This window comes from Marmota flaviventris, chromosome 10 (genome assembly GCF_047511675.1).
Source record: "Marmota flaviventris isolate mMarFla1 chromosome 10, mMarFla1.hap1, whole genome shotgun sequence".
Lineage (NCBI taxonomy): Eukaryota > Metazoa > Chordata > Mammalia > Rodentia > Sciuridae > Marmota > Marmota flaviventris.
In genome coordinates this window covers 21,410,340-21,436,348 of record NC_092507.1, presented here as the reverse complement: position 1 = coordinate 21,436,348, position 26,009 = coordinate 21,410,340, and the positions used below count along the sequence as shown (strand labels likewise).

The following is a 26,009-nucleotide window of genomic DNA, read 5'->3' as shown; positions in this document are numbered from 1 at the left end:
GGAATAACAAAGACAGTGGAATGAATCAGACATAACTTTCCTATGTTCATATGTGAATACACAACCAGGGTAATTCCACATCATACACAACCACAGGAATGGGACATTATACTCCATGTATGAATAATATGTCAAAATGTATTCTACCTTCATGTATAACTAAAAAGAATAAATTTTATAAACAAGGAAAGAAATAGTCCTTAGAGTGGTCCTTGTCTCAGGCAAAGGCACCATTTATTCCAATGACATGAAACAATTTGTAAGAGTTCTGGCTACTGGACTTAAATTAAAAGGCACTCACCTCCAAGACACATTCATAAACTGTGTCATCCAACAAAGAAACCTTGCAGTGCATGTTTCTGTGTCGTCTGACTGATTTCTGGGAAGCTTTTAATTCTCTTTCTGTTTTTGACTCAGGATCTTCTTTTACTTCTGTTTTGGAGCACTCTTCAATTCCTTCTCCTTCCTTAGTTTCAAAATCTAGATCTTCTCTGTGTTCTTCCTGAGCTGGCTGCATGTCCATGGCATCATGAGGTAAGTAATAAAGACATTTTACAAAGTGTGTTGAATGAATATACTTTTACCTGCAATAATCCTACCAATAAAAATACTAAGTGAAAAATAAAAATTATTAAAGCAAATATGTGGACATTAAATGATTATTTTTATAAAATATATTATGATCCCCCAAAAGATCTACAGACTTCACTATTCTCAAAATTTCTCAGATAGAATTCCATCAAATTAATAAATGATGGTTTCAGGTAAATTGTAAGACATCAATCCCTTGCTCTCAGTGTTATATATTCTTTCTGACTATAACATTATATGATATTGTTAAAGTCTGTCAAAACTTCATCATCTTGCTAGGCACATGCCTGTAATTAGAAGGTTAAGGCAGGGGGAATCACAAGTTCAAGGTCAGCCTCAGCAACTTAGTGAGACCCTCAGCAACTTATCAAGACCCTGTCTCAAAGTAAAAAACTAAAAAGGGCTAGGGATGTGGCTTAGTGGCAAAGCACACCTGAGTTCAGTCCTCAGTACAAAGACAAAAAACTTTATCCTTTCTGTCCCATGCTCCTAAATTTTAACAAAATATGAAAAATTATGCTGTATATGTGTAATAAGAATTGTAATACATTCTGCTGTCATTTTTTAAAAATCAATTTAAAAAATTAAAACAGGGGCTGGGGTTGTGGCTCAATGGTAGAGTGCTCACCTCGCACGTGTGAGACCCTGGGTTCGATCCTCGGCACCACATAAAAATAAATAAACAAAATAAAGATATTGTGCCCATGTATTACTAAAAAAATTTAAAAATTAAAACAAAAAAAATAATTATATAAAATATGACTTGCCACATATTCTCAATTTTACCAATGGGACCTATTTTAGCACATTGAACAAATATACATAATAGGTTAAAGACTGTTAACTCCTTCCTACCAGGAACAATCATGCTAAATGTAAACAAAATTCAAAGATGGAAAATACATATTGAAATCTGGGTCACCTAGGATAATCGTTAAGTCATAACACAGGAGAATCGGATAATATTTTGGCAGCCATATTTTTAATTTCAACATAATACAACTGCTGAAAGATTTTAACTAAACCTCACTAATTCTTTTCTTTCAAAATAATACATGGTTGACATCTAGGAAAAAAGGACTTAATGACTTGGCTCCTGCATTAGATACTGAAGGTGGCCTACGAGGCCCATACCCAACCTTCACAATATCTCATGCAGCCTCAGGGAGGCCTTCTTTAGCTATCATGTCACCCTATCCCTGCTCTAGTACTTGTCACTTCAGCACCATTTGTTGCCTTCATAACATTTATCATAAATAAACTCTAATTTTATACTTAAAACTTGTTTCCTCCATTAGCGTACAAAACCCACAAGAGTAGGAACCATCTGTTTTATAATGAAAATAATGACCAATATTTACAGTGAGCCAGTTACTGTCCTAAGATCATTACTTACAGGAATTCATTTAATGCTCATAATAACCCTGTGGGGCAGGTACTATTATTATCTCCACTTGACAGATGAGAAACTGAGGTCACAGAAGTCAAAGTAACTTGACTAGGATAATACAAGTCACACACCAGTTGGCTCCAGAATCCATGATCTTAAACCTCTTCGCTATAGTGTAGTTTTTAATTTATCAAGGTACATCCACCCTAAGGCTGACATACATGGTAGGATTTCAATAGGTATTTATGGAATGAATAAATAAATAAACATTAAAAAATATTTTGGTTTCCCCCAAATCCAAGCTATCCTGAATGAAAACTGATACAATCCTATAATGCAAACTCAAACCCTTATTCACACGTTCTGATCCACTAGGTTTTGATTGCAAATACTAGTTCCCAAAGGCCTAAAATAGTTTATTCCTTTAAATAATAACCACTTAACACTACTAACTTATTTTGTTAATTTTTCTCCAAACATACATAAATACCTGCATATAATTTATCTTACTTCTGAATTAAGTCTTGATGAGATTTTAGTTAAATCTAAAATTAACTTTGTCTATCACCTGTTTCATAGATTTAAATACAAATCTAGGGCTGGGGAGTGATAGTGGTCAAATTATATTGTTAAAGTGTGCACATGTATGAATATGTAATAACAAATTGCATCATTATATACAATTTTAATGCACCAATAGAAATGTGAAAAAAAATAAATACAAATCCATGATCTTTCGACAAAATAGACAAGTTCTGATTCAAAAGCTAACTAAAACAAGATTTTTCCTTTCATAAAAGGAAGAGGGAGCAATTAAAATTCCTTTGAAAGTACCAGACTTCCTGAAAAGCAATGTAATTTAACTCTTTTGATATTCCAAAAATTAAAGTAGTGACATCATAATATGTGGGGTTTCTTTGTTTTCTGTCTTAAATTTTAAGGTATTTATTTTATAATGCTTATATGGCAATACCTGAGAATACATATAGGGTTTCTTTGCCGTTACTGTCCATGTTTAAAAACTGAGTTATAATAGCTAACATTTATTGAGTGCTTATTATATTTCATGTTTTACAGGTTCATTTCTTTTAAACCTCACAAAAGTCCAATGAGGTGGATATCACTGTCCCCACTGTGGGAAGGAGGAAAGTGATAAAATGAAAAGTGTCACTTCTCTATGATTTGAACTCCCTGGTCTGATTCTATTGTGTATATTCAAAGTGATTACACTATACAGTAAATCCTGTTTTCAACTTTGTTTCACTAATAGCAAATGCACAATTAGCATCTTATCCTAATTTTCCCTTTAGCATTCTGAATATACAAGTACTATTTCTAGAAATATATATAATCTTTTAAGAAAATTCTAATAAAACTATATATATATATATATATATATATATATATATATATATATATATATATTCCAAACTTTAGACTCAGGCCCTATACTAATAAATGCTACACAGTGATAGAAAGAGCTAGAGTTCCTCATCTACGTCTTACATTCTGCAGTAATAGAATCTAGTTGAAGAATAAGGCAGACATGGTTCTAATCTATCTCATACCCTTGGATGGCTTGAATCATACAGTTTTTCTAAAAAGTTCCATAAAAGGACAACATTGGGTGACAACTATTCCATTTCTAAGAATTTCACCAAAATGAACTCAAAACAACCTAACTTCTTTTTCACTTTCTCATTAAAATCCTGAACTTTTCCATATGACAGCAAGATGATATATGGGCTGAACAAACTCACTTGATACTTTTCTTTCATTTCCTTTTCTTTGATTTACAGACTGTATCTTTTTAAAAATCAAGTTTCCAGTGACTACATTAATTTCTTTAGAGTGCTAACTCCAAAGTTTTATCTTGTTTATCCTTAACAACGCCAAAGTTAACTGGCTCATAAGAAATGAAACCAAATGTTTTTCAGTGAAATGAAGTGTATAACCTGTCTCCACTACACGCCCTCTCCCCGGGTTGACACCTCCTTACCTGTGTTTCTGCACTGCTTAATGAATGAAGGTCCAAGGAAGGATCTGTTTTGAGCTCAGGTTCAGGTGCAGCAATTGGGGCCTTTAAAATAATTTCTTCATCGAGACTGGTTCCAAATTCTGTCTCTTTCTGACCTCCTTCACCTCTTTCTTTATCTGACTCTCCCTCTTTGACTTCTTCCTCAGAGACCTGAGATTTGGGCCTTTTGAGAAATGAGGAGAGCAGTCGCGAGAGGCCTCTGCTTTCTGACGTCCGATCCTTGTTCTTGTTCAGGTCTTCGTGAGTCGGAGTGTCTCCATTGGATGTCTTCAGCTTCTGCTCACACTGATTGTCCCCTTCAGCTGCTGCTTGAGAAGCCTCTTCCAGTTGAGCTTCCTGCTGTCCTGAGTTTGTGGCTCCCTCACCCTCTTCCTTTTGTTGTTGGTGCTGAGAATTTTCAGCCTCGACCACTAAACTCTTCTCTGTTGTCATGATGTTGCTATGAAAAAGAAGATGGAAAAGAAGAGCTCTTCATAAACAAAACATGTAAGTGTAGGCAAATACTTAAGCCCTAAAGAATTCATATGTTTAGGTATTTAATCACCAACAAACAGAACTCCAATCCATTAAACATGAAACTTTCCATTGAAGTACAAAAACATTTTACCTATACATCCTGAATAAATTGTTAATGCCTTGAGTCACTAAAGATATGCACATAAAGAAATTAGCTTAAAATAATACCTATTGCATCCATGTAGTGAACAACAGACATTAAGTTAAATGCTCAGAACTGCACATAGCAAATACCATTTTATCCCTCCTAAAAAAGGGATCTTGTTGCATATTGTCCCTTGAGGGTATCAATATGAAGGTACAGAATTTGCAGAAATTAACCTCTGAAAAATTCTCCATACCCCAAGAGATGATTAAGTTTAAAAGTTCCCCAAATCTTTATTCTTCTTTCTTATATTCTTAGAATGAATACACATCTCCATTGAGGACAGCAAACGTGCCAAATGTGGTGGTACACCTATAATCCCATTGACCTGGGAGGCTGAGGGCAAGAGGATTGTAAATTTGAAGCCAGCCTCAGCAACTTAGTGAGCCCCTGGGGATGTAGCTCAATGGTAAAGCACGCATGGGTTCACTCCCCATTACAAACAAACCAACCAACAAAAAACAAACCAGCAAACAGAATTCTGATTATTATTAGAGCAGACAATAGTGATGAGAGATACACAGTGAATCACAAGAGATTTCCTCTTTCAGGAGTATCCTATTTTAAGCTCTTGCAAGCCATTTTTATTTCTAATATGATTTTGAAAGTTCAGCATTTTTGAAAGTAGGAAATGAAACTATTAAAACAGAGAAACAAGATAGAGAAGAAAATTTTAGAAAGCAAATATTGATTCACTTGTAGGGAAAGAGAAGAGGCAGGCTGTAGAACTTTCAAACTTGATTTCTAGGCTTTTGAACTAAAAATCCCTATGTTATTAATCAAGCTTTATGATAAGAGCCAAAGAGCACTATCACACCTAGTTTAATAATAATAACCAACATACAGGGAGACTTTTAAAACACTAGGCTATGAACTTGACTATCATTGATCTTATGTGATTCACTGTTACATCTAAGAGTACTCCCTGCCCATCAACAGCATGTTGTTATACTGCCAATGAAACATTTCCATATGATTTAGACCAAGTAATTTTACTTAGATATTGATAATCTGAATTAATGAACTGTATTTAACTCATTCCCTCCTCAAGTCCTTCACATTTGCTGTTGTCTGTACTATGATGCTCTTCTCCTGGCTCTTTGAAGGTTGGTCCCCTTCTCATCCTTACTGCCCCGGCTCAGATGATACCCTTTTTGTGATGTGTCTCCACACACCGTAGCTAAAGTGATGACTCTCACTGCCCCCATCGTATTCTCACAAAAGTATTCTTTTGGAACATACTGAAACAATTTCAGGTAATATAATATATGAAATGATAGAAAACAATGACCAGGAATTCAAACAATTCAATAATCAACAGAAATGCTACAACTCAGTTTACAAAAGAAAAAATAAAAATGAATGCTGAAGGACAGTTTGTATGTGTGTTCTTTCTACACTTGGGTAGCAATGCTATTAGTAAGAATGAGAAGGGGGAGAGAATAAACATAAAAATATAAATTCAACTGATAAATCATATAAATGAAACTATCTTAGTTTAGCTCTAAATTCAACAAAAAGTTGGGTGGGGTGACAAACACCTATAATCCCAGCTACTTTGTAAACTGAGGCAAGAGGATCTCAAGTTCAAAGCCAGCCTCTGTGAGAACCTGTCTCAAATTTAAAAAGGGCTAGGGGTGTTGTTCAGTGGCAGTGCAACCCCGGGTTCAACTCCCAGTACGACAATAAATAAAAATATATTGCAAAAAAAAAATTCTATGGACCATTAGCTAAAACCTCCTGACAAATCAGTTACACATACTATCAAATTCTTCATACTGCAAATGATAGGAGAGGTAACCACAGGAAGACACAAAGAAGTCAAGCAGCAAAAACAGGATAAAGGTTCTACAAACAGGCCCTTTCTGTATAAATGATACTCTTTTCATTCTGGATACAGAATCCAAAAGAAGATATCTATTTACTTGATGTCAGAAAGAAGCCTCCTGATAAGAAAGAAAGAGAGAGAGAGAAAGAGAAAGAAAGATAGATAGATTAGTACAGCACTGAAGACAAGTGATGAGTCCCATTTCATCTCAATCCTAATCCTCCAAACCCCATCTGGTATCAACGATACACTTGTTTTAATAATATGCATCTGCATATTCAAGCAAATCAGAAATGTTAGAACCCCAACACCCAGGAGATTGAAAAGGTCAAATGAGAACTTACTTTCTTTTTTTTTTTTTTTTTTAAATATCTAACATTAGTACAGTCAATGCTCCATTAAAACTTCTTCAGTGGAAAACTTCATAAAAACACTAGTTTGGCAACATTAAGAAAACTTACCTTGCCATCAACATTTAGGGATGAAATTTAATGACTCGATATTGGTAATAATACTCTTTAAATTAGTTCACAGAGGATCTATTAACAATTACTGGGTGCTAATCAGGTAAAAAAAGGATTTACCTTGGCTGAGAAAGACCAAAAAAGAATACACAATTCTTAAGGAGATGAGAAATAAATACTGAAACACAAGGCAGTACGTTAATCAGATAAAAAATTATGAGAGAAATCAATGAAGTAACACAAAACTATAAATTAAGAACTTTAAACTAGAGTGATTAGCCATGCTGAAATGGTGGCTTTTAAATTAAGCTTTGAAAGATGAGTATAGATGTCAACAGAAAGAGACTTAAAGGGCAGTGGGCAAAAGGAATTCCATGCAGGGCAACTGGCATTAATGACACCACTCTAGCTCCTCAGGAATTAGCAAGAATTTCAGAATGGTTGGAATAAGGTTACAATTAGGAAGTAGTGGGAAGTAAGGTTAGAATAGTTATCACTAACTAAACTAATTGCAATCAGAAGCATGCCTATAATCCCAGCAGCTTGGGAAGCTGAGGCAGGAGGATCACAAGTTCAAAGCCAGCCTCAGCAAAAGTGAGGCACTAAGCAACTCAGTGAGACCCTGTCTCTAAATAAAATACAAAATAGGGTTGGGGATGTGGCTCAGTGGTTAAGTGCCCTTGGGTTAAATCCCCAGTACCAAAAAAAAAGGTGGGGGGAGAAGGTGAGAGAAGAGGAGAAATGGGAGCTACCATTTATGGAGAACCTACTAAATGCCACACATTATTCTAAATGTTTTACTATGTTATCTTACAACCATTCTGTAAGTAGACATTCTCATTTCCCCCAATAAATAAACAGGCTCTGAGAAGTTAAGACATTTGCCTCAGTTCACACAGCTAAGCAATACTTTAATAAAACTATTAATATATTATAAAGTGGCAATTCCTTGGTAAATTCTCAGGTTGTATCTGTCTCAGAGGCTTCTGCCCCAGAGATGCTTCTGTGTTAAATAAACCCCTATTGTTGAGAAATTATGGACAGCCTCTTCAATTCAGCCAAGATCACTGTGTTCTCATCAATTTCAAGTCCCACAACCATGTGCAGATTTTTCTTTACAGAGAGTACATGTGAAGATGGAATGGGGAAACAGACACAGGCAAAAATGACAGCTTAGGAAAGGACGTGAATATTATTTTAAATAATTTGGTCTTCATCCTGAAGGTGGTGGAGAGCCACTGGAGGTTTTTGGGTTTTTTTTAAGTTGTACATGGACACACAATATCTTTATTTTGCTGAGCATCGAAACCAGTGCCTAACACATGCAAAGCAAGCGCTCCACCACTGAGCTACAGCCCCGGCCCCACCACTGGAGTTTTTAAATAGGGAAGTGAATAAATAAAGTGGAAGCAGAGAGTAGGATACAAGTTGGATAAATTCAGGTTATCGATAAACACTCACAATGGGAATCCCTGGGAAGCTGAAACCAATCCTGACTGGACAGAGAAACTTGAAAAGCCTTGCAACCAAGGCTTCCGAATTACTGCAGTCCTTGGTTTCTCTAGCTTGTTCTCATTAGAATGCTTCTCATTAACCCTAGCAGTTTCAGGTCTGACCTTAAAGGCATTTTCATAATACACCTCTTTGGGCCCACTTCAATAAATGGCTTAATGAAAGACATACAGCAATGGAACCAAAATAGAAGAGAGATGGGCATCTCACAACTCTCTCAAGACATTTTCAGAAATACTCTTAATTTTCTGTTTTTCTTATCCTAGTAAATGGCTCAATCATACCATCCAGACCTCAAACCATAGACCTCAACACTGTCTTTGCCTTCTCCATTTCCCTTCCCAACCAAATCCGTTAGTCCTATAGAGTCTACCTCCAACATATTTAGAGCCGATTTATGTTCCACCTTCTCTGCCACTATCAGGTTTGTGCCAGTCTCCACTTCTCACTTGAATTACAGGTCCTTAATTAAATGACGCGACTTCTTCCTACCTCACCAGCCTCACTTACCTCCATCATTTTAGTCTACACAATGTGAAAACAGTTTACAAGAAAAACATTTTAAGGTCTTGATTGAACATGCCCCAACAGAAATAAAATTCTAAATCAGCTAACAATTTTAGCTGCATTTCTAGAATTATAATGACCACATTTGACACTTCAACATAAATTTTGAGAATGTTACAATGTTCTAGGTGCTATAGTATGCAGGAGGCTACACTAGTGAGAAAGACAAAAGAAGTCTCTGACGTCCTGGACTTCACTTTCCATCTAGAATACAGTGGAATGTAATAATCCCTCTGTTCACAGTATTTATATTGTATTGTAAATCTTACATTCAGTTCTAGGCAGTTTACCCTAAAGAGAACAGACTCCGTGAAAGAAGAGATAGAAGATAATGATGGAATTTAAGACTGTATCATAGGGTAAAGATATGGTGATGCTTAGCCTAGTAAAAAAAGAATCCAAAGAAGGAATGTGATTGGTACGCTCACAAATTTCAAGAGCTGCATGTGTTTCCTAAGGGCAAAAAATTACAGAGTTTTCATCTGAATAAAGTAAAAAGAAAAAAATCCTAATAATTAGAGATAACCAATGATTAAATAAATGGTGTACTTGGGAATTGAGTTGATCCCTAGGGAGCGATGGGGGACTAGATCTAGGACTCCCCATATTAAAATCCACAGATATTCAGATCCCTTGTACAAAATGGCATGGTATTTGCATAAAACCTACATGTGTCCTCCTATATAGTTTAAATCTCCTCTAGTTTACTTATAATACTAAACTCAATATAAGTGTCGTCAAAAGCTGTTATGCTGTATTGTTTAGGGAATAATGACAAGGGAAAAAAGTTTGTGCTTGTTCAGTCAGATGCATATTTCTCTAGTATTTCCTATGTGCAGTTGGTGGAATCCACATATATGAAACCAACACATAGAATACATACTATTATCACCAAAAGTATTCACTCAGGCTGAATGCCCATCTATCATGGATGCCAGAGAAAGATTTCTTCTATTAAGTGGGTCTTTACATTAACTGAACTCTAAAATCCTATCCAATGCTAAGATTTACAAATAGGAAGGAAGAAAAATAAATAAATAAAGGGACATTAGAATAGAAATACAAACAGGTTATTTTCTAAATTACTTTTTTATTACTTTGTGTGTGTTTGTGTGTGCATTATGATTAAAATGTTATGATTAAAGACAGTTGGATATAATCCAGGGTCTTGTACATGCTAAGCAAATGCTCTACCACTGAGCAATATCTATACCCCTTTTTACTTCCACAGTACTTTTTTGAGTTGTTTTTTTTTTTTTTTTTTATCTCACTCAGTTGCCCAGGCTGGCTTCAAACTTACATTCCTCCTGTCTCTGACTCCTGAGTACCTGGAATTATAGCCATATACTACTCTACTATATCTGGTCAAATGGGTTATTTTCTTATGTTATAAATTCAGAGTTGCTATGTGAATTAGAAGAATAAGGAAGTGAAAAAATAAAGGATAAAAGGCCCTTTTACATTTCTAATCAGACAGAATCGAATGACATTCTTTCAGAGAAGAAGAAAAGGTGTTTAAGAATTGAAGATCATGCCAGAAAATAGCTTGTTTCCCAATAACACTAATCCTCCCAAACTCCAGGAAAGTGTCTTTCCTTTATGACATAATTTACATGCATTAATTTGCACTTCTAGAAAAAATAGGATACCACCAATGTGGTTTTCAAAATAAAAATGGTAATTTTCCCTCTACTCTTCTGAAATTATTTGGACCTTAAACTACTCTTCATGAAAACTTGTTTGCCATATTTAGTAAATCAGGAATGTCACCAGCATGAACATGCTGTTTTCAACTACTTGGTTTTAATTTAAGTCATTTCTATGGTGACTAATATCGTTGAATCAACTCATTCAAAGATATTTTTAAATAAACAAACTTACTCATCTTCTTTTTCAAAGATCAATTTTTTTTTAACTTTCTGTAGAATTTCAAGCTTACAGTTAGAAAACATCTAGATAGATATATTCTGTCTCTCCCAGAAGAACATACTACCTGATGATTACTGGCATAACTATGGAAGAAGTGAGATAAACTCACTTTCCATACCTTTATTTTTACTCTTTTTAAATGTCAAAGTGTGTTATTTTAGCCATTCTGGAGGCAAATCCTTATGAAATAGATTATATGCTCATTACATTTTCAAAATCTATAGAACCTAATTAAACCTTTATTGATTTAGTCATCATTCTGAACTTCAATTACTGTATAGTGCTAATGTCCTCAAGGGCCACTGAAGTCCCTTGGGATGGTTAGCTCTGCCAGGATACCTGAGTACTAGGCTTTTCTTTCTTCTTCTTCTTTTTGTTTTTAATCTGACTTTAATAGTTTTCCTGTTTGTCCAGTTGCAAAGTTAACTCACATTTCTTGCCTGCCACCTGTCAGGGTGGCTTGCCAACAAATAGCATTCTACATCTCCTAATATTTTATTAGCTAATCTATCAATAAGTAGGAAACCAAATGACCATGTGTGTCAAAAATAAAACCAAATACTAAAACTATTGCTTCACAACACTGGAATAACTCCAATACATGGATTTTATGAACTGTGTTTTAGTTCTTCAAATGCCACATAAGATTACTTTTGAGGTTCCCATTTTAACTAGCCAAGCTTATTAGATAAATCACCCTCAGATAAATCACATCACTATAATGACCATCCTCTTTCTTTCCAAATAGAGACCAAAAATTTTAAATATTATTTATGTAAAGTATTGCATTCATAATATAAACTCTCTGTAAAACATAATACAAAGCACAGTAATAATTTAGCCTTAAAAAGGAACAGAAAGGGAAGAGAACCATATAGATAATGTTTAATAGCATTAAAAATCTCAAGGTAAGCATCAACAAAGCCTGAAGATTTCTAGCTCCAAAGAAGTTTTAGCTAGGACTATGAAATTTTTCTTACTTTCTTATTTTTATTATCTTTGAGCCAATCAGTCTAAACATATTTTAAAATTTCTCAACTCAGGTTGGGATGTAGCACAGTGGTAGAGCACTCACTGAATGTGTTCAAGTCCCTGGGCTCAATTCCCAGACTTCACAATAAATAAATGATTTTTAAACTCAAGAAATTCTTAAGATTTATTATATTGACAAAATTTTACTTTAAATAGAAAGCTACAGGAAATTAATGTATCAGATATCATCTAATTAGAGTTCATATATGAATCAGAAACTTCCTTTGGACTGTGGCTTGTTTTAGTCGATATTCTGGTGAATGGAACAGATGTGGTGGTTGTCTCCTGCCATAGTTAAATATGAAAAATATACTGTGGACTATCAGAAAATGTAATATTGGCAGAGGCAAAACTGAGTAATGGAGTATTTCAAATCTTAATTTGCTAAAAGCATCTAATAAAATTATTGACTAGCCTTGATGACAATTTTCTCTCAAAAGGGAAGGATTCTCCTTATTGTGGATTTAATTCTGAGTGACAAAGAACAATGCGTTGGTGATATGAACATATCAGGAACCATGTCAGAAAACAACAATTTCACAAAGTTTTTATGCAGAGAAAAGAGATAACCGTCAAACACATAAGCTTATTATTGATAAATTTTAAAAACATTTAAAGCAAAGTAAGATATAATTGGATGACCAAGGATTCTACAACAATATAGAACTTGTTTGGTCATTACAAAAGTAATGACCAAAAGATTAAGGCTAAGTAAAGGCAATTCTAGAAAGAGAAGTTCTACATTTCACTTCGCTGTACACATACATATCAGGTGGCCGGTTCTTTGCTAAGACTTGAGAATCTGGCAGTGAAATTTTCTCAATACAATCAGAAAATTTTAGAAAAGCATGAGGGAAGCTGGGCACAATGGCCCACATCTGTAATCTCAGTGACTCAGAATGCTGAAGCAGGAGGATCACAAGTTTGAGGCCAGCCTGGGCAACTTAGCAAGACCCTGTCTCAAAATTAAAAATGGCTAGGGATGTAACTCAGTGATACAGTACCCCTGGGTTAAATCCACAGTCCTCCAGAAAAAGAAAAGCATGAGAAAATTATTAAAGATAGTCATGAAGAACAGGGAGATTATAAAGAAATAAATATAAAATTGAAGTGTTAAAAGTAGCATTGCAAAGAAATACCTACAAAAGTAACGACCAAAAGATTAAGGCTAAGTAAAACAATGGAGCTTAAAAAAAAAAAAACTGATAAAAATGGCAGAGTAGAGGAGGAAAGCAAAGGAGGAAAAAGGAAGGAAGAGGGAGGGAGGGAGGAGAGAGGGGGAAAGGAAGGTTAAATTCAGACTACACCTTGAGAGAAAAACCTGTGTTCTTTCAAACCAGTAATATAAAGAGGACTCTAACAACCAAAGATAGTTCAAACCAGTAGAAGTAAGCTTGAGAGTTAAAATATATTTTCAGTCCCAGAAAAATTATATTACAAAGTTCAGAAGTAACTAGTAAACTGGATTTCAGATTCACTACTATACATGGACTTTTATCAAATTTGCAGCTAATTGTGATTGAATCCTAGTTCAAAATCATTTGAAGCTGGAAAAATGGACCAAAATCAACAAGCTAGAATTTAAAGGAAATGTAGGTTTTCACACTGAGATTGAAAAACAATTATGAAGGAAAAAAGTAGCAGTGAATGTCCACCAAAGAATGGATGAATAAATTAACAATAAATTCACAGGATAAAACCCATAGCAGCAAAAATGAGTAAGAACTACACGTATACAGGTACATATACACAACATAGATGACTCTCATGTTTGATGAAAAAAGCACGTCAAAGAATATAGTCCATGTAATGCTATTTACATACAATTGAAAGATATACAATATACAATGTATCCATTATATTATGTATCAATTATAATGTATCTATTATATATTGTATGTCTTTCAATTCTCCATATATGTACACATATATTGCTTAGAGATACATATGTAGTAAAAGTGTGAATAAATGAATAATCACAAATTTCAAAACAGTTGTGTTCTCTAGCAATAGTAAGAAATGAGATTGGGGGAGGACATGACAAGGCCTCTCAACCATATCAGTAATGCTTTATAAATTGGGTAATGTTTATCTTTTTCTAATTTTTAAATACTTTGTATTTTAAAATACTTTGTATTAAAAAGAATTTAAAAAGCTATTAGCAGCTTTTTAAATTACATGTGGGAAAGACCTAACTTGGTAACATTATTTCCAGAAAAGTTCATATATGCCAAAAATACAATAGGCTTTCTAAAATGATTAACATCTTCATTTCTTTTAATATTTATTTGTTAGTTGTAGTTGGACACAATATCTTTATTTTACTTATTCATTTTTATGTGGTGTTGAGGATCGAACCCAGGGCCTCACACATGCTAGATGACTGCTCTACCACTTAGCTACAACCCCAGCCCTAACATCTTCTTGATAGAAGTGTGGTATCCACATTGTGGGAAATAACAGAGACATTGTTACATTCTGAGCACTGCCTTCTTTTTTTTTTTTTTTTTAGGGGTGGGTACCAAGGACCAAACCCAGGGCACTTTATCACTGAGCTGCATCCTCAGCCCTTTTTTTGAGACATGTTCTCATTAAATCTGGCATACAACTTGTCACTTTCCTGCCTCAGCCTCCTGAATCACTGGGATCACAGGTGTGTGCCACCATACCCAGCAGAGCACTGCATCTTAAGCAGGACATGAGCAAAGCAATATATCCAATAACAAGAATGATGAGGTATTTAGAGACCATGACTTCAGATCATCCATCAAAAAAGTAAGGACTTCTTTTTCAGAAGGATAATGAAACTGAAGGAAGAAACTATATGAAACGACATTTAAGATGAATAGATAAGCAAAATGCTGTATATACATACAGCCTTTAAAAAGAGCTTTTAGGTCAGATGTGGTGACATCCATATAAGCTCCAGCAACTTGGGAGGCTGAGACAGGAGGATCGTGAAATCAAAGCCAGCCTCAGCAACTTAGTGCAGTCCTAAGCAACTTGGCAAGACCCTACCTCTAAATAAAATAAAAAATGGCCGGGATGTGTCACAGTGGTTAAGTGCCCCTGTGTTTAATACCCCAGTGAAGAAGGAGGAGGGGGGGGGAGGGGGAGGGGGGAGGGGGGGAGGGGGGGGAGGGGAGGGGGAGGGGGGGAGGGGGAGGGGGGAGGGGGAGGGGGGGGGAGGAGGAGGAGAGAAAGAAAAGGATTGGGGATGTGGCTCAGTGATTAAATACCTCTGGTACCAAAAATAATTTTAAAATAAAAGAGCTTTAGCTAGGTCCAGAGATGCACACCCATAATCCTAGTCACTTTAGAGACTGAAGAAAGAGGATCTCTTGAACCCAGGAGTTTGGGGACAGTCTGGGCAACACAGAGAGACCCATCTCAAAAAATAATCTTCACATAAAGCTCTTTAGCCTTAAAGAATGAAATTCTGACACATGCTACAAATTGGATGAACCCTGAAGACAGAAATAAAATAAGCCAGACACAAAATTACTTACACTGTATGATTCCTCTTACATGAGTTATCAAGAATAGCCAAATTTGTGGAGATAGAAAGTAGAATAGTGGCTACCAGGAACCGAGGGGAGAGGGTAATGGGAGTTATTGTTTGATGGATATAGTTTCAGTTTGGGATGATGCTTTCTCTACCGCCTTTAGATATTCTTCCTACAGATTCTGTTTTCTAGCACAGCATCATGAAATCCCAGCCCAACACAATGACCCAGCAGCTATCATTAGAAAGAGATATAAGTTAAAATGCTAATTATTTAAAAAATATTAGAAAACATAATTTACAAGTATAGTAATAACAGCTCTAGGAAACAATGAATAATGTGGCATGAGAAATACTTGAAAACAACAGACCAAAACTCAACCACCTGGGGAAAAAAAAAAAGTTATTGTGTAGATGAAGGTCACATACTATGAAACTCAGTTCAAAATTTTAAATGATTTATAAATAGAAACTAAACTAGTTGTCTTTAAAACAACAATTTGGACTGGGGATGTAGCTCAATGGTAGAGTGCTTGCCCAGCACCTGCCATGAGCTGGGTTCCATCCCCAGCACTGGGGGAAAAAAAAAAAAAAAAAGCCGGAAACAATTTTCCTACAATAACTGGAATGGCTCTTTAAGAATTAAATAAGAGGGGGGGCTGGAAATGTGGCTCAAGTGGTAGTGCGCTCACCTAGCATGGGTGAGGCACTGGGTTCGATTCTCAGCACCACATAAAAACAAAATAAAGATATTGTGTCCACCTAAAACTAAAAAAATAAATATTAAAAAAAAAGAATTAAATAAGAGGGGCTGGGTTATGGCTCAGTGGTAGAGAGCTTGCCTTGCACGTGCAAGGCCCTGAGTTCGATCCTCAGCACCACATAAAAATAAATAAAGGTATTGTGTCCAACTACAACTAAAAATTAAATAAATTAAAAAAAAAAAAAAAAAATATATATATATATATATATATATATATATATATATATATATATATATATATATGTGAGAGAATTAAGTAAGACTAACCAAATACCAAACATCCATTACATCTTCAATTTACAGCAATTCCAGGGCAGCTTACAGGGTAGGAAGGAGTAAAACAACTCTCCAAAAACATGATTCCTTTTGTGAGGGAAACAAAACAAAATCTTTGAGTTGAAAATACCTCAATCATTTCTTGCTTATCAGCTTTGTTTTTATACTAAATGAAGATTCTAGACCCTTAAGATGGAAAAGACTTTAATAAGCCATCTAGTCTAACTTCCTACTCCGTGCCAGAATTGGTTCAGATACCTTGCTGACCACAGGGCTGCACAGCCCTTGTTTAGACACTACTGATGGCAGGGACACGTACTATAGCCCATTCCTGTCCTTTGTAACTCATGGAAAAAGATCTTCCCATCACATGGAGGCCAAATCTGCCTCTCTATATACTTACACACACTGGTCCTAATTTGAGCCACTAAAACTTCCAAAATAACTCTACTTCTGTTTCCATATAAATAGTCTGCCAAAGCTTTAATACTTTTGTGTGGTTCAAATTAATACTAACAATATTTAACTATTTTTACCTAACAAATGACCCATACCAGCTCAGCCCTCACACTTGGTTTTCTCTAAGGTTAAATATCTCCAGATCCTTCAACTGTTTTTATGAAATGGCTTACCACTTAGTTCCCTACCATCCCAGTATCTTTCTTTCAAATGAGGTACTCAGAGCCAAACATTTATTTTCCTAAAACATGAAATCAGAAAATTTCTGGCAGGGGCTGGGGTAGTGGCTCAGCAATAGAGTGTTCCCAAGCATGTTCAAGACCCTGGGTTAGATCCTCAGCATCACATAAAACAATATATAAATCAAATAAAGGTATTGTGTCCAACTACAACTAAAAAATAAATATTAAAAAAAAGAAAGAAAATTCCTGGCAGAAATTCATCCTTATAACCTAATTCTGAACTGAAAACTGAACGCCTCCAAACACCTCCAAAGACATTTCATGTCATTCAGAACAAAAGCCAAAGTCTGCTGCAGCCATACTGTGTGCCTTGTCTCTGTTCCATCAGGCATGTCTCCACCAGGGCCTTCGTATTTGCTGTTCTCTCTTCCTCTGACAGCCACAGGACTCCCTCCCTTTAGGTTTTTCCTCAAAAGTCACTTTTCAATGAGGTTTTCCATAGTTACCCATAAGACTGGAATCTCCATTGCACTTTTCATTTTCTTGCTATATTTTTCTCTGCGGCATTTATTACATTTTAATGACATACTATATAGCTTTTAAAAGTTAATTTTATTGTTCATCTACCCCACTAGAACATAGATTCCATTGGAGCAAAGGAGTGTGCCTGTCTTGCTTATCCCTGGTGCCTACAATGCTGTCCCCCAAATATCAACTGAACAAATAAACGAACAAATGAAAGAAACTGATTTTAATATGCCCAATGGCCCAAAACTACTTTCCTCATGATAAAAGATGGCATAGGGTGTTGGAACACTTGCCTAGCATGCGTGAGGCACTGGGTTCGATCCCCGGCACCACATAAAAATAAAAACAAATAAAATAAACGTATTGTATCCATTTACGACTAAAAAGAAAAAATTAAAATGTGCATAGGGATCACATGATAAAGGGTAAAGACAGAATCCAGATATACACAAGAAGAATACAAATGCCTGTTTACAGATGCAAGATATTGAGAAACTTCATATCAAGATATGCTAATTTCTTCTTTTAGAATAAACTGACAGTGGCCAATAATCAATAACAAAATTTTTGTATCCCTCATCTAAAGATTTTTTTTCTTATATTCATTATTTTAAAGAAAAACGTAAGCTCATAGGAGAATGCTTTTCAATTTAATTATGAAAAAAATTTTTGAAAATCATTGTGTATCAGCAAAAGGAAATTAATATGCTGTCCCATGAAGAAGTACTTTCTTATGTAATCTAGATAGCCAAGGGCAGTACTGGAAAGGGATCAGAGTAATGAGCCTCACCTCAAATGGCAATACTCTAAATTCCCTAAGGGTACAGTTCTGGGTCAACTGTTCCGAATCTCAGTCCAGAAAGAGGCGGGCCAGCCATTCCCACCTAACCTTTAGGTCATTCTTCATTTATATGTGCTCTGAAAAAATTAGATTGTATTTCAATGCTGCCAAGAAGATTGTGAACCAAACTGGATACCCAGAAACCTTGTTACCTCATTCTACATCTAATTTATTCCCCTCTTTCTCTTTGATATACTCCAGACCAACACTTTATTCTCAACCTGAACTAAATCCCAGCAGAAAATAAGCTTTGAAAACTTCCTAAAAATTATAAAATGTTTTCCTAGGTTACTCAGGTTCTGTGAAAATGTTAAAACAGTAAAAATATTCTCTCTAGAGCCCAGTGACAATTACAATATCAATAAAGGTTTTTCCCCTAACTAAGCAACTAAATATTTTCCTCTTTCCTCCTTGAGGGAAAAAGAAAATTAATGTCTTGCCATAATTGTAAACAATATTTTAAATTGCATTCACTAATTGAATAAACAGTTACTGAACATATTCTAACATTCTAGGCATCATGCTGAGGGTCAAGATTGTAAAAAAAACAAGATGTGGCTTCTGCCCTCAAAAAGTACACAGTCTATTAAAAAAGACAGACAGGAGTAAGCAATTGTGTAGTAATATATTCAGAAAGTAAGCATAGCACAAAAGAAAAGGCATTTGAACCAGCTGTCAGTAAAGGCCTGTGAGAGACAACCTGCACTTCAAGGATGCATAGGAGGGAATGAGGCAGGAAGGTAGAGGGCAGGAAACAGAGATGACCCAGACAAGTACCTAGGAAGAGCATGAGCACCTGAGAAGGAGAGGAAAGCAGTTAGCTATACCTGCAGTGATGAAATACAGTATGACATAAAATAATGGAGGGTATGACAGGTTTAAGAATAGGTTGGGGTACCTAGCGTGCACAGGCCCTGGGTTCAGTACAAAAAAAAAAAAAAAAAAAAAAAACAGGTTGGGGTGGATTACAGAAAGGTGCCTTTTGCAATGTTCAAGAATTTATACCTCAACCTTTGTAAAATATGGAGCCATTAAAAGATTTTAAACCTGGTAATATCATAGTAAAACCTGCATTAAGAGAATTTTTTTGGTGAGAATTGTTTGAATGAGTAGGTGTAGAAGATGAGAAGAAATAGAAACAATTAATAGAAACCTCATAACAGGTTTGATGAAATATCATTACAGCTTGAACCAAAGTTGCTTAAAAAAAGGATTTTTAAAACTACTTAAGAAAGACAATATGGATCACAGTACCAGAGTATATTATATAGTACCAGCTTCAGAGTTAGGAAAAAACACTTACTAGCAAATATTTAGGATCTCCAGTGGATTCTTTAACTTTTTTTAAACCTCAGTTTCTCTATATGTAAAATCATCCCTACTTCATGGTATTTTTGCAAGAATTAAATGAGAAAATGTAAATCATTTAGTATATTAATTGGTACACTTGGTAAATACTTTATATTAACAATCACTATTCATAAGATAAGGTAACAGGCTTTAGTGATTGGATGTAAGTCCTTAGAGAAAGGAAATCAGGATTGACTGGCATGTTCTTACTAAAATGGTAAGTGGATAAAAGATAGGCATGCATTTGATGGTGCTGGGATTGAACCCAGGACCCTGTCCACGCTAAGCAGGCACTCTATCACTGAGCTATACGCCTCCAGCCCCAAAACAGGTTTAAAGTGGAGAATAATTGTACTGATTTTTTGTTAAGGAGTCTAGAGAATATTCAAAAGCACTCGTATGTGCTAAACCTCAGTCTGTCTTCAAAAACAATGTTAAACATAAAACATAACCTTGGATATATGAAATGATCTAACCAAGGTTATAATGAAGTACCATAGAATGTTAAAGTTCAATCAGATTCATAAATTATCTAGTCAAGTGGTTCTTTTTATTGTCATGAACCATCTAACAATCTGACTAAAGCTATAGACTCTCTCATCAGAAATGTTCAAAAATAAAATTTTGAGGGCTAGCAGGTGCAAGCTCAGTGATAAAGTACTTGCCTTGCATGTGGGGGGCCCTGGGTTGATCCCTAGCACCACAAAAAATAAAATAGATAAAATGTTGTAACAATCTATTAAGAACACCCTCATCTATTCCTTTCAAAGGCACTGAGATACAATTAGGTTGTGTTATTGCTAATTAGTGGCAGAGCCAAAACCCAGGCCTCGTAGCTATGAATTCTTTGTTCTTTCCTCCATTATTACCAGTAACTTAAAGGGATTCTTGTATGTTTTATTTAGTTAATCATGCAAGGCTACAGTTTCACAAAGACGATACAATAGCACACACCTATCACCCCAGCTACTCAGGAGGCTGAGGCAAGAGTATTTTAAGTCTGAGCCAACCTGAACAACTTAGCAAGACCCTGTCTCAAAAAATAAAAAGGGCTGGAGATGCAGCTCAGTGGTAGAGTACCTCAGTACAACTAACTAACTAACTAAATAAATAGATTACAACATCATACACACACACACACACACACACACACACACACAATTCAGATTTTATTGATTGCATCTTGTGGCTATCATCAGGTTTTCTAGACCCCATAGCATTTCTCAAAAAGTCAATTGCTCCCCATTGATGTCAACAGAATCGGCACTCAAAATACGGAGAAGTTGGGGTGGGGTGTGGCTCAGAGATAGGCTGCTTGCCTAGCACCGGCCAGGCCCTGGGGTCGATCCTCAGCACCATATAAAAATAAATTAATTAATTAAATAAAGGTATTATATTCAACTTCAACAAAAAAATATATATTAAAAAAATAAGTCGAAGTATTGGTTATGAGTTCTTTTTCTTTTTTGTTATTTTCTTTTTTTAATAAAAAGTTGGGCTGGGTTTGTAGCTCAGTGGCAGAGTGCTTGTCTCGCATGTATGAGGTATTGGGTTCAAACCTCAGCGCCACATAAAAATAAATAAATAAAATAGAGGTAGTGTGTCCATCTACAATTAAAAAAAAATTTTAAAAGTTGGTTTACCTCTAAAAACTTTTCTTTCTAATGGCAATTGGTTTTAAGTGTAAAGAAAGCTATTCCAATTTAGTTCAACTGATACTAATACTACTGGCATCTACCAACCACACAACACTAAGAATGCAAAGACATCTAAAAAACCCCAAGGTCCTCCATTAAAAATAAATGCCTCAAACTTTAAGCAAAGGAAAAATAAAGACACCTTTATTTGTGCTAACTCATTTAATCATGCCTTATTTAAAAAGGAGGAGGAGGAGGAGGAGGGGGAGGAGGGAGGAGGGAGGAGGAGAGGAGGAGGAAGAAGAGGAAGAGGAGGAGGAGGAGGAACAACAACAACAACAACAACTGGAGGTGAAAGAGAAACGCATAGCAAATCACTGATAATTCAGCACAGGCCATGAGCAATAGATGCTCCAGCAGATGCAGAAACAAAGTTATCAGGACTTCAACTGAGGGACAATGGGCTTTGCATTCTGACAACTCTGAGTTCTAATCTTAGCACTCACTACATCTTCTCAACTGGGAATTTGGGTAAATTACTTAACTTTTCTAAACCTCTTTTCATTAGAAAACAGTAATGTACTTTGGAGGATGGTTGTTAGAACTGAAAATGCATGTGTCAGTTATCATTCTGACAGGAAAATTAGATTCTTTTACAGATTACATTTGTAAATGACAATTGCACCATGTTAGCTAGTAAATTTACTCTGCTTCATTAAAGTGGAATTTGTGTCTATATTTATCCTCTATTTTTAGCAAGTTTTATAGTATCAACAAAAGTATACTTTCTCTTAAAAATATTCTGCTTCAAAATTTAGGAGCTCTATAACATAGGATGGCTAGATTAAATAATCAAAGTAATATAAAAATGTGTAATACCAGATTACCAGATAAAAAGAAAGAAAATATCAGAAGGTATTCTCAATTTTATTTACAAACATAGTACAATATTTGTATTTGAATTTTAACAACAGCACATTCATGGAAGAATGGGAGCTTAGTTCTCTAGGGACATTTTTTGGGGGTGTGTTGAGAGCCACAGCGGAAGGGGCCCCAGCAAACTCCAAGCTGCCAGCAAACTTCCAGCTGCCAGCTGATGATTGGCTCACAGCGGGCCCAGCAAACTTCTAGCTGCCAGCTGATTGGCTCCTCTGTGGTGATGCTCATTGGGCTGTTTCCCCGCCCTTTCAGACCACGGAGCTGCTCATTGGGAGACTTTTTTGGCTCCGCCCACAGGACCCAGCCAATCGGCCTCAAGAGCAGGAGGAGTTGGGGGATTGAGGCTTGTGGGAAGCCAGTGGTGGCAGTTGGGCTCTGAGCTCCTGTGGTGTGGTGTGTGTTCTAAAAATAAAGTTCGTTCGTGCTTGATAAATGGCTCCTGAATTGTGCCCAGCCAGACTGCGGCTTGGGGGGGTGGGGGGGTGGTACCGTACTGGGATTGAACTCTGAACTTGAACGCTGAGCCACAACCCCAGACCTTTTTTTGTATTTTACTTCTCTAAAGTAAGGTCTCACTGAATTGCTTAGGGCCTCGCCTTTGCTGAGGCTGGCTTTGAATTCACGATCCTCCTGCCTCAGCCTCCCAAGCTGCTTTTCTTTCTAATGGAAATTGGTTTTAAGTGTAAAGAAAGTTATTCCAATTTAGTTCAACTGATACTACTGGCATCTATCAACTACACAACACTAAGAATGCAAAGACATCTAAAAAACCCCAAGGTCTTCCATTAAAAATAAATGCCTCAAACTTTAAGCAAAGGAAAAAAAAAATACTTTTATTTGTGCTAATTCATTTAATTGTGCCTTATTAAAAAAATTAGAATCTGTGGTGTCTTCCCTTTTAATGAGAATATAAAATAAAGATTAATCATCTGCCTTTGATTGTTTATGTTAAAAAAAACCCTGTATTTTTAAAAGTCTTGGCATTAATAAAGAGAAAAGATGAAGAGAAGTTAATAGCATGCTAAAATGTATAGCCATTTCTCTCAAACACGTTTCTGGTAGCATCTTAGAATTTAAAAACAATGTGAGTCCTACATGTGCAGTGATAGAACTGCTGCCACAAAAACAATAGTAGGGCATCTACATGCAAAAGAAATGAATTTGAGCCCCTACTTCACATCACACATGAAAATTAATTCAAATACAACGAATCCTAAATACAGAAGCTAAAACTACAATCTCTGAGAAGAAATATAGGTGTAAATCGTCATGATTTTGGACTAGTCAATAATATTTTAGCTCTGACAGCTAAAACACAAGTAACTGAGTAAAACAGACAAATTAGACTTCCTGGAAATTTTACTTTTGTGTTACTTGATGGTAAGAATATTCAAGACAGTGAAAAGACTATCCACAAAATGGGAGAAAATATTTCAAAACCTTAATTTGATAAAGGTCTCATCTATAGAATATATAAAGAATTCTTAAAACTCAACAATAAAAAAGACAAATAACCCTGTTTTAAAATGGGTAAAGAATTTGGCAGATGGTTTTCCAAGGAAGATACAAAATGGCCAATAAATATACAAAAAGATGCTAGGGCTGGGAGTATAATAACACGTAGAGTACTGACCTAGCATGTACAAGGTCCTGGATTTGATCCACCGAAAAGGGAGAAAAAAAAAAAAAGCTTAATATCATTAGTTCTTAGAAAAATGCAACTCAAAACCACAATGGAGCTAGGTGTGGTAGCACACACCTGTAATCAAAGCAGCTCGGGAGGCTGAGGCAGGAGGATCAAGAGTTCAAAACCAGCCTCAGCAATGGTGAGGCACTAAGCAACTCAGTGAGACACTGTCTCTAAATAAAATACAAAATAGGGCTGGGGATGTGGCTCAGTTGTCAGGTGCCCCTGAGTTCAATCCCCGGTACCCCCCCCCACACACACACACACAAAAGTCTGATTATAATTTAAATGAACAAAAAAAATAAGTGTTGAAGAGGATGTGATTAGAACCCCCATACACTGCTGGTGGAAAAATAAAGGTACAGCCACCACAGAAAACAGTGTATGGCCATTCTCAAAACTTAACTATATCATCCAGCAATTCCAAATGTGTATGTTCACATACAAAAAAAAATGTACATAAATGTTCATAGCAGCATTATTCATGATAGACAAAATGCAGAAGTAATCCAAATGCCCATCAACTGACAAATGGATAAATAAAATGTGGCATACTTATACAAGGGAATGCTTTTCAGTAATATAAAGAAAAAAAGTACTGATATACGCTACATCAATGAATCTTGAAAACATTATGCTATATGAAAGAAGCCAGACACAAAAGGCCACATATTGTACAATTCCATTTGGAATTGTGCAAATCCTTAGAAACAGAAGATAAGTGATTTCCAGGGGCTAGGGAAAAGGTGAATGGGAAGTGACTGCTAATGGGTACAGGGCTTCTTCTTGAGGTGATAAAAATGTGCTAGAATTAGATAGTAGTGATAGTTGTACAACTTTTGAGTATATTAAAAATCCCAGATTAGACACTTTAGTGTACAATCAGTATGTAATTTACTATATATAATTATACCTCAATTTAAAAAACTAAATATGAACTAGAGAAATCTACTTAAAATAAGAGCAAAAATCAACTTAAAAATTAACAGCATGTATACTGAAGTCATTCTTACCAAAAAGTTATAAACCCATGAAGGGTTTTTTTAATATAGAGGAAGAACCAGTCAGCTCTCATCACAGAAAAAATAAAAATTGATGGGAGTTTCCTCCAAAGCTTTAAAATGCACCCTAAAGATTTATTGCATTCCTGGATCTAGAATAGCAGAATCAAACTTGAGTGATGATAGTAATTTGCTCTGGTACAAGTTGAATTTTTTTTCTCTTCTCCTCTTCTTCTTCTTCTTCTTCTTCTTCTTCTTCTTCTCTCTCTCTCTCTCTCTCTCTCTCTCTCTCTCTCTCTCTCTCGTGTGTGTGTGTGTGAGAGAGAGAGAGAGAGAGAGAGAAAAAAAAAAAAGCATGAGTTACAGGTGCTAATTTGCATTCCTGGAGAAATGAATTACATATTACCACACTCATGTAAAGACATGATTTCCTCAACAGTGCTACCTCACTCTTGAGGGAGATAGAATAACTGCTATCTGTTCTGTCAGTAAGGATACAATTGCAGAAGTAACAAGCTAGTCAGGTCCTACCTTGGCAAGACTGGGACTATAAACCAAGTGGTTTTATTCCCAGCCAGGTTACTTGCATTAAATCAGTGTTCTCTAGCTTTAGTGTGTCGTTTTCTCCTTTATTCAATATGTCTGTCACTCAGCCACTTTATAAATATGTTGTTTATGGAAAAACAGCCAATCTACAAATTATAATTTTATTAATTCTTAGTAAGTATAGCTTACAAACCAGGATACTCTCTAAATATGGAGAATACTTCAAGCACACTTAACACCTAATTCATTTAAGGTCATCTATCTTAAAACCTCAAATGTCATA

The 26,009-nt window shown here is 35.6% G+C and overlaps 1 protein-coding gene across 10 annotated transcripts in view; it reads right to left on the bottom strand.

Moving 5' to 3' along the window:
- Epb41 (erythrocyte membrane protein band 4.1) overlaps positions 1-26,009 on the bottom strand; it is a 155,550-nt gene that overhangs the window by 94,140 nt on the left and 35,401 nt on the right. For all 10 annotated transcript variants that reach the window (XM_071617551.1, XM_071617546.1, XM_071617545.1 and 7 more), the window contains exons 2-3: positions 3,981-4,458; positions 302-511 (exon numbers count right to left, since the gene is read on the bottom strand). In XM_071617551.1, the coding sequence (XP_071473652.1) occupies positions 302-511; positions 3,981-4,451 (681 nt within the window). In that variant the 5' untranslated portion in view covers positions 4,452-4,458. The remainder of the gene's footprint in view (positions 1-301; positions 512-3,980; positions 4,459-26,009) is intronic.